At 38.5% G+C, this 14,761-nt stretch overlaps 1 protein-coding gene across 2 annotated transcripts in view; it reads left to right on the top strand.

Moving 5' to 3' along the window:
- The first annotated feature begins 1,434 nt into the window (after positions 1-1,434).
- Positions 1,435-14,761, top strand: part of rab11fip5a (RAB11 family interacting protein 5a (class I)) — a 31,088-nt gene continuing 17,761 nt past the window's right edge. The window contains exons 1-2 of one of the 2 annotated variants that reach the window (XM_032546885.1): positions 1,435-2,202; positions 3,618-3,695. In XM_032546885.1, the coding sequence (XP_032402776.1) occupies positions 1,826-2,202; positions 3,618-3,695 (455 nt within the window). In that variant the 5' untranslated portion in view covers positions 1,435-1,825. The remainder of the gene's footprint in view (positions 2,203-3,617; positions 3,696-14,761) is intronic. The other variant, XM_032546887.1, reaches the window with a different exon arrangement.

Genomic DNA, 14,761 nt, shown 5'->3' with positions numbered 1-14,761 from the left:
CTCGGTGGCACAACCTCACATTGCCCTGCGTCGTACGAGGCATCGCTCTGCCGCAGGAGGAGACAGACTGAGGCTGCCGAGTCAGCTGGGAACTCCTTCACCATGACAGCTGGTGTGAGGCAAACAGGCTCTCAGAGGTGAAGAGGGGCAGGAGCAGGGGAGAGGGAGAGGAACGAAAACAAAACCTCGAAGGAGGCCAAGAAGATTAGCTACACACACATCCCCACACAAATAAATACTTGTTGGCTAAACACGGATCATTTTGCAAGTTCTACTCGGTCCTACGATTGTAAGAGCTCGGTAGGTTGTCATGGAGCTGTGGTTTTATTGTCAACACACACTGAATATTTTTATTAGGTATGTTATTATTGGTAAGGTACCTTTCACTGTGTGCAGAGCTGGTTTGTACCATATGCTCCTCTTGATCTATGTCTGAAACTTTGTTAGAAATTTTGCTTTGGTTCATTTCAAATGGAATGGACACCGAGATGGAAAAGAAAAAAACGAAAGAAAGGGAGAAAGGTGGGAAGAGGTGTAAAGGGAAAGAAAAGGATGGAGAAAGAAGCATGGAGAGAACACAAGTCAACACGGTAAACATCTGCTTCTAAACCTGCAGAAAGAGAGAGAAAAATCCCCTGAGAAACCACCACAACAAACAACAAAAATATTAATTTAAATATTAGAAAATTGATATGGCTGCAGACATTTTTGACTGTTGTCTGCAACCTTTTGCAACTCAAACATTCTTAGGAGTTTTTTCTGTGCAGCTGCCATGTTCATTTATCATCCACCGGTAGATTTCCTGTGGCCTAATGAATCATCAACTAATCTAGTAATGGATTGATCGCTAACTGCAGTATCAATTACAGACTCAAAGTATTATGTAGTAATTTGCAGACTAAAAAAAGGGCATTTTCTGATAAACTAATTAGTAACTAAGCCACAACTGTACAAAATAAACAAAAAAAAATAAAAACACCTTTGTCTGTAAATATGTTTTATCCAAAACTCCTCAAGTGGGATAGTTTTAGCATTGAAATGTTTACTTTTCATGCTTAAAAGGGAATTGTATTGTTTGTTTGCATCTTCTAATATACTTTTACAAAAAATTGTAAAATGAAAGATCTTTTGAATGCGGACCTTTTTTTTATCAGATTATTCGTCACAATAATGATAGAATAATCGATTACAAAAGCAAACGTCAGGTACAGCGCTATTTTTGAAACATTATGTAATACAGAACATTTTTGTTCACTTCAAATTTAGTCAGCTAGTTCTGGTTGCCTTTCTATCTCGAAGGGGGTTTTTTTTAACAGAGGGTTTCTCTTTTTTCTGGATGCGTGACATGTTTTTACTTTCTAAGTGCTAATTTTGCTAAATAATAGAGCGAAAGGAAACCTCACATCCGGCGTTCCAGCACACAGGCGTGTTATTGTGGTCTGTGTGTGCGCTTGCAGCCATGTGCCGAGAAGCTGCTTGAACTTCCTCGTCCTGCAGACGGAGGATGGAGGAGGCGTGACGTCGCTGTCCGCAGACAGGCCCATACAGCAAGGGGGAGCGAGGCGGGGACGGACGCTGCATGCTGCCGCAGAGCACACGGAGCAGCGGCCGAGGCTCGAAACAAACCGAGGCAACTTCACGGGGAGGGCGGCCATAACAACAATAGTAACAATGCGGCACCGCCCGCGGACCCCGGCGCTGATGTGACCGCGTGCCCGCTCGGAGCAGCTGGGAGGAAGCGGTGGACGGACGGACAGACGGACGCCACCACCTCCTCTACTACCGCGGTGCGCGCGCTCGGTCTCTGTCTGGAAAGGTGGGGGACATGTCCTCACTAACCGTAGAGGAGGACCAGAGGTGGGTACCGACGCACGTCCAGGTGACGGTGCTCAAAGGCAGGGGCTTGCGGGGCAAGGGCAAACACGGCACCAGCGATGTGTACACCATCATCCAGCTGGGGAAGGAGAAGTACTCCACCGGCGTGGCGGAGAAGACCACCGAGCCCGAGTGGAGGGAGGAGTGCTCGTTCGAGCTGCAGCCCGGCGTGCTGGAGAACGCCGAGCGGAGCGGATACCCGGCCGGGAGCAACGAGCTAGTCCTGACCGTGATGCACCGGGCGCTGATAGGACTGGACGTGTTCCTCGGTCAGGCTGTGATTCAGCTGGATAAACTATTTCACGAGAGGAGACACGTCAAAAACGAGTAAGTTCAACTGTGAAGTATGTAATAGTTGTTTGTGTGTAGCAGCTAATGTGCTTCTGTTTTTCTTCTCACTGAGCCTATCGGGGTGTTTGTTTCTTTCCCACTCTGCTCTTTTTTTTTTTTTTACTGGCTGCAATAGTTTGTTGTGGGACATAAACACAGCTGTCAAATCTCCCGATGCTGCATCAGGGCCCTGCAGACACACCCTCCCTCCTCTCAGATACACAAAACCAACTCTGAGGACATCCACCCCTTCCTCACTCAGGCCCAAGGCAACCCCCCCCCCCTACCCCCCCACAAAAAAACTTCTAGAAACATCACCCCCTTCCAGTAAGAAACTGGAGGGTTCTTCAAAATGTTTGCCTCCCAATAGCCGAGCCATGTGGAGAGCATGCAGGAAGGGGATTAATGCTTGTCCCAAATCCAGGGATTAACTCAAGAGTTTCATGATTCCAAAGCTACAAGGTATTTTTTATCATAACATAACATGTTATCTTATAAAGGAGGGATGGATGGACAGTTGGTGTGCAGTCCCTTCCAAAAGCATACAACATATTTTTACAGTTTTTAATTTGGACTTTGTAAGATAGATGAAGTAGTGCCTAAGCAGGCCTTCCAGGATATCGCCATGTTCTTTTAGTTTTGTTTGTTTGATTGTTGTGGCTTAAAATGACTGATTTTGTGGCAATTTTTAAAAAAAGTTTTGTTTTTGCCATAACATTGTCTTACAAAAAAGTTGAAATGACTTCCAAAAAACGACAGGATTTTAAGATTTTATGTGTTGAATAACATTTTCAAGTCGTACAAATGAAATCGTACAAATAAAATGATGTCCCGAGGAGCTGTCAAAGGGCAAAAGATGAATTCCATATCGGTCAGTTGAACTAACATGAACCGTAAACGCAGTAAATCCTACTGAAGATCTAAAAAAATAAACAAAGCGAAAATGTTATCGTCAAGGAACAGCATAAAACTGGAAGTTAAACTAGAAGGTGGCTGCTGGGAAGTGACTCAAAATTCAGCCGAGTTGTAGTGACTGGTCAGAAAAGAAGGAAATACGGATTAGCCTTAAGGTGATTGGTCAGAAAACTTGCAAGTGAATTCGTAGTCGGTTCTGCAAAAGCCTCAAAGGTTTGTTTGAGAACATTCATGACCTTGGTGTCCATGAATGTCCAAACATTCATGGACACCAAGGTCAGGGATGAAACTGGAGGAGTTGAAAACCCTGGTTTGGTTAACAAACCGAGCTTGAATGATGAAAATGATTCCTACGGTGAAACATGGCGGTGAATCGTCATGCTGTGGCGATGCTTTGACAGGGAGGTCTGTAAAATACACTGAAATTTGTAGTGGTAAAGGTGAATACAAATTCTTTTTTATACCAACCAACATCCTGCTTTCGATCTTTCCCTCAGTTACAGCCACGAATTTGAGACGAAAGGGGAACCAACCGCTCTCCTCCTGGTGACCCTGTGGTGGCCAATCGCTTCAAGGTCAGATAGACACAGTCGGCGACGATGATGTGTCAGCAGGTTCACTGTCTTGGTAGTCAGTGTCTCAATGAATGAGTCGATCGTTAGCAACGCTTCTCACAGCCAGTTTAACCATGTTAATTACAAACAAGACGGAACAAAAAAAATCAGGGGTTGGTGAAAAAACATTGAACAGAAGATACAAGCTGATCCAGGAGCTATGATTGGTACTTTTAGGGGTGTCCCAATACAATGCTTTCACTTCCGATACAATACAGATATTGGAGCTTTGAGTATTAGTCGATACCGATATTGATCCAATACGATATCAGCACAAATCATACATACTTGTGCCACTTATTTTGTAGTGTGGAATAGTAGAAAATGCTTAGGTCTAAATCTTGGAGCGCGGTGCTTACATCTGAGATTTTAAGATGCAAGCTGATATAATCTGATACTTGTTTTCTGGCAGATATCATAGCGATATCCAATATCAGTATCAGGGCAGCCCAAGACTCTTTATAAAATGTATCAGGAATATTGTTGAGGATAACTTCCGTATCTTTAAACATTTGATTTGGGTTTAGACTTACCCATTAGCGATGTGTGATACCACATATTTTGATATTGATCCGATACCAAGTAAATAGAGGGCCATTTACTGTATTGGTAAATGGATACCAATACAGATTCTTCTTATTATTTCATTTTGATATATCATCAAACTTCTGACATTTTTGGTGTTTTTGTGCTTTTCCCTTTTGAGTTATTTTGTTAAAACAAAGTTTACAGACGTCCATAAAATACTTCAAACATATTATCGTGATAAACAGAAACAATGGAAAAACATTTGTGCATACTGTTTTCTCAATAAACAAGGTACAAAAAAATTAGAATTTGAGACAAAAAAATACTTTTTAGTAAGAAAACATATGGGGAAAAATAGATTTTAAACGCATATTATTCAAAATATTCTTTTTTTCCATGCCTTATCTCTGGTAGAGTTCTCATGCAAATCAGCCTGCAGCTTTCTGTGTGAAAACAACAGCCAAAAAAACCAGCATAAATCTCCCCCAATGGAAATAAATAATTATAAACAGAACAGATGGGTGACTGTGACAAGAAATATGTTTGGGTTGAGTTTACTGATGTAGAACAGATTACTGGAAAGGTGGGCGTTGGGTGAATTCCCCTGCAGGGTACACTAAGAGGAAGTTACCAAGACTCAACCAGATAAAAAATAAATTCAGCTACTTTTCCTTTATAATCATCCTTATTCCCAAAAATATAATTTCACATATCTTTATGTGTGTCACATCAGGAACCATAGAGACTCTGTGTACCACACAATGCTACACAATATTCTCACATATGATGACACAACAACAAATTTCGCATCACCACAAAGAAGTGTGTAATTGTGAAAAGAAAGTGAAATGGTGCAAATAAATGTTTGAAACAAGTGATGCGCATTTGTATACCGCCCACACAAAGTCAATAATACAAAACCACCGGAAGCAGGGAAGCAGCTGTTCCATTTATTTCTTTATTGTTAAATTTCTAGCAGATTTTCCTTTGAGGATTGCCCAGTATTTAGCTACATCCATCTTTTTATCATCAACTTTAATCTGCTATCTTCCCTGTCAGTGCTAAAGAAATTCTTCCCACAGACATGATGCTGCCATCACCATGTTTGACTGAAGGGATGATGTGTTCAGGGAGAATTGGTGGGGTTAGTTTTGGAAGTAGGCCCAAAAAGTCACCATGTTTCTGTTGTGCTTTTTTTGACTTTCAGTTAAAAAAAGCTTGTTTCTTCTCATAGTCTTTCAGTACAGAGTTCATGAGTCACTGTTTTTCTATCAACTGATTCTTCCACCTGAGCTAAGGCTCTCTGCAGCTCCTCCAGCCATACTTTTGTCTCATGTAACATTTTCCATTAACTATCACATGAAATCTTATTTAAATATGTCACTGTTTGTGGTTGTCACGTTACCATATGTGAAATAGTCTGACTGGGCTGGACAATAACTCGGTCATTTATATTGCAATAAACACGTGATCAGTATCGATAAATTATGCGTCTGATAGAATTTAAACATAGAATATTGACTGACCACCGGTTCAGAACCGCACAGCATTCTGGGAGGCAAAAGAAAGGCAATAGCTGCTCACCCTCTTACGGCTAGCTAAGCAAGGTGGGTGGCATCAGCTATTCGCTCGCCCTTTGGTTACCTAGCAACAACTTGTTGCATATCTTGAGCAGCAGTAGTTCCATGTTTTGCCACCGTGCCTCATAACTGCTGAAAAATGAAAAACAAAGGCATGGAGTGAAAACTGTAAAGGTCTCTTCATCAGTTTGGCAGTATTTTAGATATTTAAATCAACAACAACAAAAAAAGAATCAATAATTATCGATATCGACTTGTATATCATGGTCCGTTTTTCAGCCATGTCGTCCACGCTGTGGGATTTAGCTGTAGCCATGAACGAAGCTTTGTTCCCATTGCATCTCTGTCTCAGTGGCTCTGTCGTAGTAAGCACACTCGTGATGTTGCGTAAGGCTTTAGAAGTGAACATCTGTTTGCTGACCAAGGCAGAACGTGTGTGTCTGTGTGTTATGTGCATCCAGATAAATCCCTTGCCAGCGACTGAGAGCCTTTCAGTACCTATGGCCTTGGGGGGGAAAAATACATCCTAATAGACAACATAGGTTATATAAGCATGTGACCTAAAACATAAAATGTAGGTCTGAATTTATAAAACCTTTATAAGTGTAAGATTAACTCCAGCAATCATTAGATAGAAAGCATCTCAGCGTTCCTCTCAGTCCCAATAAGTTGTATTCTTGAAACCAAAAGTGGATGTTTTGGATCGCAAATCTTTTTTTTTTTTTTCCTCAGCTCCTTTGGATTAAATAAGAAATTGGAAAATAATCTAGAGCCTAAAATATTTAATCAATACTCTCAGTTTTGAGAGTATTGATTAAGAAGGCCAAGTAATTTTCATTATGAGTGGAATAGTTCATAGAAAAGGGAAAACCAATCAAATCTCTGTTTCAGAGTGAAGGCATACACCACCAACAGCAGCATTGTTTCATTTGGAAAGTGGTGGATTTGTAAAAATAAAGTATACATGTTAAAAAACGGTTGTCATTGGTAACCTGATACAGCACAAATACAGAAGTAAAATTGTGTAACAGATTTTTTTATTGATAAAGAGAGAAAACCTGAGTAACTGTGTCCCTTGGGAAAGACATTGAATGTTGATAGCAACTGGATGAGGCTTTTCAGAACAGAGTTTACTTTGAAGAAAAGTGTCCAAAAGTTTTAATATATCAGTTAGAAACTGAACTAAGCTACTCTAGCCTAGATCTTTTTGAGATATTTCACCTCTAGAATCCACATGAACATAAAAGACATGAACTTTACAGAGACTAGATCAATTTAACCTACTTCATTTTTGTGCAGATATCACTTTGGGAAGAATAATTTTTCTTCAGTCGAACCTCTTTATTAGCCTCCTAATAATCCCGTAAATAAATCTTGAAAGGAATCACCCTGCAGTTTGTTGTGCTTTCCTGGTTATCACCTCATAAATCTCCCTTTTTAGTTTTTTATTAGTTTATTTTTAATGAAGCTAATCAGTCTTGAACAATGAATCCACAAAGAAATTTCTGCATGCTATTGAATCCGATGCCTCATTTACAAACTATATTTGCTAAACACTTTTAGATGCGTCGCCATTAGCAACAAATTGCCACAGGTGTTCATGCATTTTGACCTAACCTCCAAAAATTCATTTCACTCCTGAACCTTGTGGCTGCTTTTGTATCGTTTTGCGTCTACTTTGTAACGGTTTATTTCAGTAGGCTGAACAAATGTGATACTTTACTGATAATTCATGTGAACATGAAGTTTTTCAGAAGATGGGACCTCGTATGATTCCAAGTAGATCCTCTCAGCTAATAGCGGTTTATTTATTGCAACCTCTCTATGCACATACAGTAATTTTACTTTATTCAGATTTTTACCATTAAGTATTTGTTTATTTTAACTTTGTTAAAAATTCATGATCAATCAATATCTTAGCTAGTTTTGTTTACCGGTCCCAGTAAGCAATTAGTCAATTAATCGATTAAATTAAAATGAGCTCTATAAGTTTCATTCCGATGATCAGTATGTTCAATATGACTTCATAATCCACTTTATTTATGTTTTTTGTTTCTATTTCATTTTTATTTGTTGTTTTGGAGGTGGTTTTAGTTTGGACATTTTAAAATATTTTCTGGTTCTGGTGCAAAGTGCTCTGTACAAAATTACAGTTTATTAGCCTTTGAGACTGAAGTTGCATTGTTATGCCATTATCAGTACATTACATGAAAATGGTCTCAAAAATGCAATATTATCATTTATCGCAATAATTAATGGGACAATTCAACGGCCAATAAAATTGGTTGTTGTGACCAGCCTATTTATTGTCTTTTTCTTTTTTTTTTGATTGAATGTTTATTTAGCTTATTTACCAACTAGCTTATGGCTATTTCTGTTGCTTGCCATTATATAAGCAATTTATAGGTAAGATTGAATCAAATGATTTTAAAATGACATGTATTTATTAAACTAAACCCTCAAATCTTGTTGTTGGTAAAATGTTGACAACAACCACCACCACAGAGTTAGCTAGTTAGGTAGGTAGCTAGCTGGTAGCTGTCGAGCTGTTTATATGTGTGCCAAACGAGCATTAAAAAAAATTGCCTAATATATGGTGCACAGCTTGAATAACTGTCTTATAAACTGAATTATTCGAATGATGTAGGTTTTCCCTGACAGGAACGTAAAAAGTTATTTAAAACTTTTTACGTTGACATTCACAGTTGAAACAGGAGCTGTATTAGCAGCTGCAGCTAACACTGTTGCAATAAATTTTCACAATAAAGTGGTAATCTTATGAAGCAGTAACATACTGGTTTTAGAAAGTTTTGTCTGTACACAGTTACTCAAAACTTCATTGCAATGTCTTACACGAGTCAACAAACAAGCTAGCTTTACGCTAGCTCCTTAGCAAACTGCACAGAATGAAAACATCACCTGCCTGGGCAAGACAGGAGATTATGGAAGATATGTGTGACTGTAGAAATGTGTGGAGTCAGAGATAACTTTAGAAACAAGCTTTGAATGTCATGTTGTCAGAAAATGACAGAAAATGGATGGATTGAATGAATTAAGAGTTAGCTTCCTCAACCTATTTAACCTTAAGGCTGTCCTGCAGCTCTCCTGTTTGGAATAAAGTGTCTGTTGTTAAGAGAAATACAATATTAGTAGAAGAGAAATTGTCCCACAGTGGGACAGTTTCTGTGCAACAGCAGCAAAATGACGAGGAAAGCAAGTAGATTTGCATAAAGATAATAATATGCAATTTATGAAAACAGAATAAGAAACAAAATTCTGTACAGTAAGAGTACCTTTTCAACATAAAATAGTGTAGTCATTAAAAATGATATACTCTAGTCTAAGGGAATGTGTTGGGTTAATTTATGAAATATACAAAATTAGTATTTGAGTATTAAAAAGACAGATTATTTTTGAGCAGAAATCAGTATGTGGAAGAAAAATCTTGACCTTTTTGTAACTGATTTTCTGTCCATATCGACGGCAGTTCCAGAAAAGATAACCATTTAAAGGAACAGCTCTCTGATCCTTAACGCTGGTCTCACTGTGTGCCCTTTAAATAACGGTGATTGTGTGAGATTGTAGGAGGAAAGTTGGAGCTGAGGTCAGAGCTCATCACATCCAGATGTGGAATGTGCTGTGAATCCCATGGTCTGTCTGCTGTTTCTGCTCAAGGCGGACGGTCCAAACCCACGTTCCGAGTCCGACCCACAGTCCTCCTTGTGGGCCGGTTGGCCTAAAAAATGTAATTGAAAGTATGCAGTTGGTAACACTAATGAGGTAGGCTGATTTAATTACCTTGCTTCTTTTTTAAGGAGCAAGATATTTCTTTGCATATCTGGGTAACAGCCTTCTGCTAAGGAGTTTAGCTGTTATTTTTATTTCATTATGTTGAATTGTTGTATTAGGTAAATTTTCTATAACCTGTCTGTAAATGTGATACGCAATTAATGAATCACACATTAAATTAAAATGAGCTCAATAAGTTCCATTCTGATTATTAATATTTTTGGAAGGGCAATTTTGTTTACAGATGCTACTTGATCTGTTTTATGTACAATTTTCCTTTTTATTTATTGTTTTTGGTTGTCATGTTTTATTTTAGATATTTAGAATATCTTCCAGTTCCAGTGTGAAGTGACTTTGTACAAAATTAAAGTTCATTGGAGGGTGTACTTGCATCATTATGCCATTATCAATATATGATGTGAAAATAAACTCAAAATAACAATAATATTGTTTATCGGCATAATTTCTGGGAACACTTTATCGTTTGGCAAAGATTTGTCATCATGACAGTTCTAATTGGTATAAGTAACGTTTCCTTCAAGAACTTGTATATTTCACACAGACTTCTTATCCTCTCATCCTCAGTAAATGTGGATTAATAAACCAGGATTTTCATCACAAGCTGTGTTTATTCATATCAAAAGTAATTTGGCTTTTGGACACATTGATACCAATTTCGGTTATTGCTCGTATAAGATGGCAAAGGCAGGATAAACGTCTGTCATCATATTGTTTTGTTTTTCAACCATAATATTGAAATCCTGTTTAGCTGCTCTCTTTCTCACTCAGTGTGACATCTCCTCTGGTCGTAACATTGTGAAAAACAGGATAAAGAACAAAATTATGTCTAGTAAGAGTATCATTTCACCATAAAATAGCCCCTGAACAGTCACAATAAATCAACGAATGGGTTAAGATTTTAAAACATCTGATTTGAAATCAGTTCTTTGTGCTCTGAAAAATTAAGTTGGACAAAGCTTTCATTTGTTTTGAACAGAGTTTATGGGGTAAAAAAGCTAATGGCATGGAATTTGAAACAGTTCTTCACCATGATGTTTGTAAAAACATAAAAGAGTTGGTGTCCTAATATTGGTCTTTTTCAGAAAGTAAAACCCATTGTAAAGGTATTTTTAGTACTAAAGGACAGGTCAACAGGTCAAATCTCTATATCAGAGACTGGCCAGATATCGTATCAGTCTGCCTCTCTGTTATACCGTCGTCCAAATATCTCCTCTATGGATCAGGGAGAACAGAAGATGTGGTGGGGGTGACATGCTGGGTTTGGGTGGAGTTTTGAGACTTCCTGTTTTTTTTTCTTGTTTTTTTTAAGATGAGGAGATAATGGCGTCACGGTGTGCAACTCTCTGGAATGGGATTGCTAGTTACTAAATGCGCCCGATCAAACCGACTTCCACAAGTTACAAAAAAAAAAAAAAAGGCATCACGCTCTCCAAGCATTAAATCTTGTGTTTACAACCTTAAATATTGTGCGTATGTTCAGTGTTGCGTTGTGGGACTACAGTTTCTGTGCGGGCTGCTGCTTTACGGCCCCTTTTTGGCAACAGGCTGCTCTGTATGTGGGCTGCTGCTTTTTTCCTTGTTAAAGAAGAAGCTTTATTCAGGCTTGTCTGTTATCTTATGTTCACATTCTGTTTTTCTCAGGCCCGCGCAGGCGTCACCTGACCCACAGATGTACAGCTGTAAATAGACCTTTAACTTGTGTGCATCCTCTCAAAAAGGAGAACATGGTTAGTCATTAGAACATTTTTAGGCCACTGTTTCAAGTCAGTGTAATTTTTCTTTTTCACATTTATGCTGTAAACTTCAGTTCGGTTGAGTTTTATTAACTGTTGTGATAACAAGGGGTGCACAATATATCGGCACTAACCATTGGAATCTTCCGATTTTTGATGTATCGTATCGATCTGATAAGAAAAACTGGGCCGATATTAATGGCTGATCATTTTGATTTTGTTGCTGTTTTTGTATGTGTTTGTGTTTGTTTGCCATGTGGTGTTTGTTTGGAAATGTAAGAGTGATAGCGATGCATCAGTTTTGAGAGCGATAATAGTATCGGATATCGTCCAGTTGTCATATCGGCACATCCCTAGTTTATATGTTGTAAAGTTGCCATTTAGTGCAGATTGGAAGCTTTGAAGCATATGTCAACTTTTAATGCCTAGTCAGTCGCAGTATTTTTAAAGCAATTCATCATATTTTTAATTTTTTACATACAAAGGCTCCAGTGGGAACCTTCATATGCGTTTCTGGTATGTACACAAATCTGACGCACAAACAATGTGAATGAGCGATAAAGCCGCTTCCCTTAGCCCAGTTGGGGATCATTTTTGCTTCTAAAAACAAATTAATGGGACGCTGGAAAATACTATTATTGTTTTCAAGTTGTGCTAAAAGGAGTTGACCTATCACCGCAGCTCTACCTAAAACCTTAATCTCATATGACTATTTATTCAATAGCTTAGCAGCAAAAAGGGTTTTTGAATGGAAAATGTTGCTTTGTTTGTTGATAGTTTTTGATTAAAATGCCATTATTTACAATTAATCAATTATAGACCCTGTAATTAACTCAGTTAAAAAATGTTAATCGAGTCCAACTGCTAGCTTTAACTTTAGTTAAAATTCAAGTTCATACATAATGCTCCAGACACAGAAACGAAAACCAAAATCATTGTAGCATTTGGCTTCACTTTGACATGATCCCCATCCTCAACAAACACATGGCGACAGTGGACTGAAACAACTCTTGACAGGAAGAATTTCTTTTTAACAAAAAACAAAACTTAAGCTCTTCTTTTATGTAATGCCAGAGAGTAGAGATGAGCATTCCCGACTAATTGTTTTTCCAAATTAGAACAAGACAGCGGTGTAATTACACTGCCAGTGAGAGGATTTTTGTTTTTTTAGTCAGATGCGAGGGAATTCCCGTCCACAGCTCCTCCAGGCGGAATTTGGAGCGTCTGCCCCACCTCGGCTGCAGGGAGCCGGCTGGTGTGTCAGGAGGGCTGATGCTATTGTTGGAACGCTGATGTGAAACTCGAGTCCTTTCTCACAAGCACATCTTTGAGTTTCTCTGAGTGCCTGCACAGAAATCTGGCTCGAATGCCTCCAAATGTTAAAAAAAAACAAAACAGAAAAGTTCAAACCCGGAGATAATGTAGCTTTATAATCCAATTATTTATTTGAATGAAGCGCTACATAATAAATATTCTTTATCTGGATCTGTGAAACCCAATCCAGGCCAGGTTGATTTAGGACTGTATTTAGGACTACTTGCTTTTTGGGAGTGTCACTTCTTAAAGCATTTAATGTTCTGGATGTGTTTGTGGCCTTGTTGTCGCTGTGTAAGCTGTAAAAATCTGACGCGTTCGCTCGGCTCCATCTGCTCACCACCATCCTCGCCGTCTGATTGCGGGGTGGGATTGTTCTCTGCGTGTTTTCTCTGGCGCGCTTCGTGGGTGTTGCCATGTTTTTTAGGGCCGAGCTTGAGGTCAGTGGCAGGATGATGATAATTGCATAACAGTCTGCGCAGTCAATGATGTGACCTTTTTTTTCCCCCCTCTTCTTCCCTGCAGCCTTTCGATTGGGGGCCGGTGATTTTGCGGTAGCAGGAACTCTGCCTGTAATCACATTAAAACACAACAGGGCCTGTAAATAAGATGGCCTGCATGGCTGATTTATGTTATTTAGCCGGCGACTCGTGTTGGTCTGTAGCCACCATCAAATTAGACTCAAATTCTAGAACTTTAGGGGATAAAAGAGGTTTTCTTCGTTTTATTTCTTCTCCATGCAGACAGCAGTTAGGGTTATTGAACTATCTAAAAAAAAATTCTGCAAATGAAGAAAACATTTGTTTTCATGCAATTATACATGTATAAAAATATTATAAAGTAATATTTACAGAGTAATGGTTATGGTAAAGTGAAGGTGAGGTATAAACACATCGTTTGAGAAATGTACTTTCATTAAAAATCTGCTATAAAAAGTAAGTTTAACAACAGAAGGAAAGTTTTCCAATGCAGAATTTTTCCTTTCGGGCTTTCATAAAGATTTTCAATACAGTCAAACTCATGAGATCAACGAGTGGCAAATTTTCCAAAGTGAATGTTTCAGCTTATGGGCCGGATAATGTTCTGAAGGCATCCTGTGGTTTTGAAAGTTTTTAGAACCATAAAAATGTCTGTCGTACTTCTCCTAATGTTTCCGTTGTGCTAGAGTGCGGCAAAATAGAACAAATTGCTATTTTTGTTGATTTAAGCTAAAGTTATGTTTCTTTTCTCTTTATAAACTTTAAGCCACAGTACTAACATTGGTATTGGCCAATTTCTATCATTTTTAACATATCGGTGTCTGTCCGATAAATAAATCTAGGTTGATATGAACAACCAATATTTATTTTTATCTTGTTGCTGTCTGTTGTCTTTTTATTTTTCTCCAAAGGTGTTGCAACAATGTTGAAATATATATAATATCTGTAAATATCGGTTATTGACTGTAACGGCAATATTGACATTGGACACCGACATCGGCCCAAATTTTCATATCGGTGTATCCCTACTTCAAACCTCGTCTAAAAACACTTATAACTGCCTATTTTAATACTTCAAACATCAGATATACATTAATATGCTTTAATACGCTCAATGGAAAGAGTCTTAGCTTTATCACAGGAGCTACTATCTACAATTTTCCTTATTTCCACAGCCGAGCGGTGAACTCGTGAATACTGATCCACTGTAAGTTTTCCTTACATAAATACAGTAATACTGTGGCATTTTCACTGCTTATTATACCATTAAGATCTCCTACCAGTTAGTTGTTGTCTGAAGAGTGTCATGACCTTAAAACTTTTATAGCCTCGCGCTGCTTTGCATAATCTTACTGCAGAATTTAAAAAAAAAAAAGACTAAAAGAGGAAGAGACCCAGTGAAAGAGATATTGGGCGTCTCGGATAGCGGAGATGTGAGGTTCCTTTCTCACATCAGACTCTGTAGATAAGAACATTTGCGGTAGTCTCCATTTTTCTTTCATGTCGGTGGTTTTTTTTTAAGGTTTCATCCTTAATGTAGACATGTGGTTTCATTCTGGAGGGTGACATTTAGATTTCCTTTA

The sequence above is a fragment of the Xiphophorus hellerii genome, chromosome 19 (genome assembly GCF_003331165.1).
Source record: "Xiphophorus hellerii strain 12219 chromosome 19, Xiphophorus_hellerii-4.1, whole genome shotgun sequence".
Lineage (NCBI taxonomy): Eukaryota > Metazoa > Chordata > Actinopteri > Cyprinodontiformes > Poeciliidae > Xiphophorus > Xiphophorus hellerii.
The sequence above is the reverse complement of the archived record's forward strand: the minus strand, read 5'-3'. Positions and strand labels throughout refer to the sequence as shown.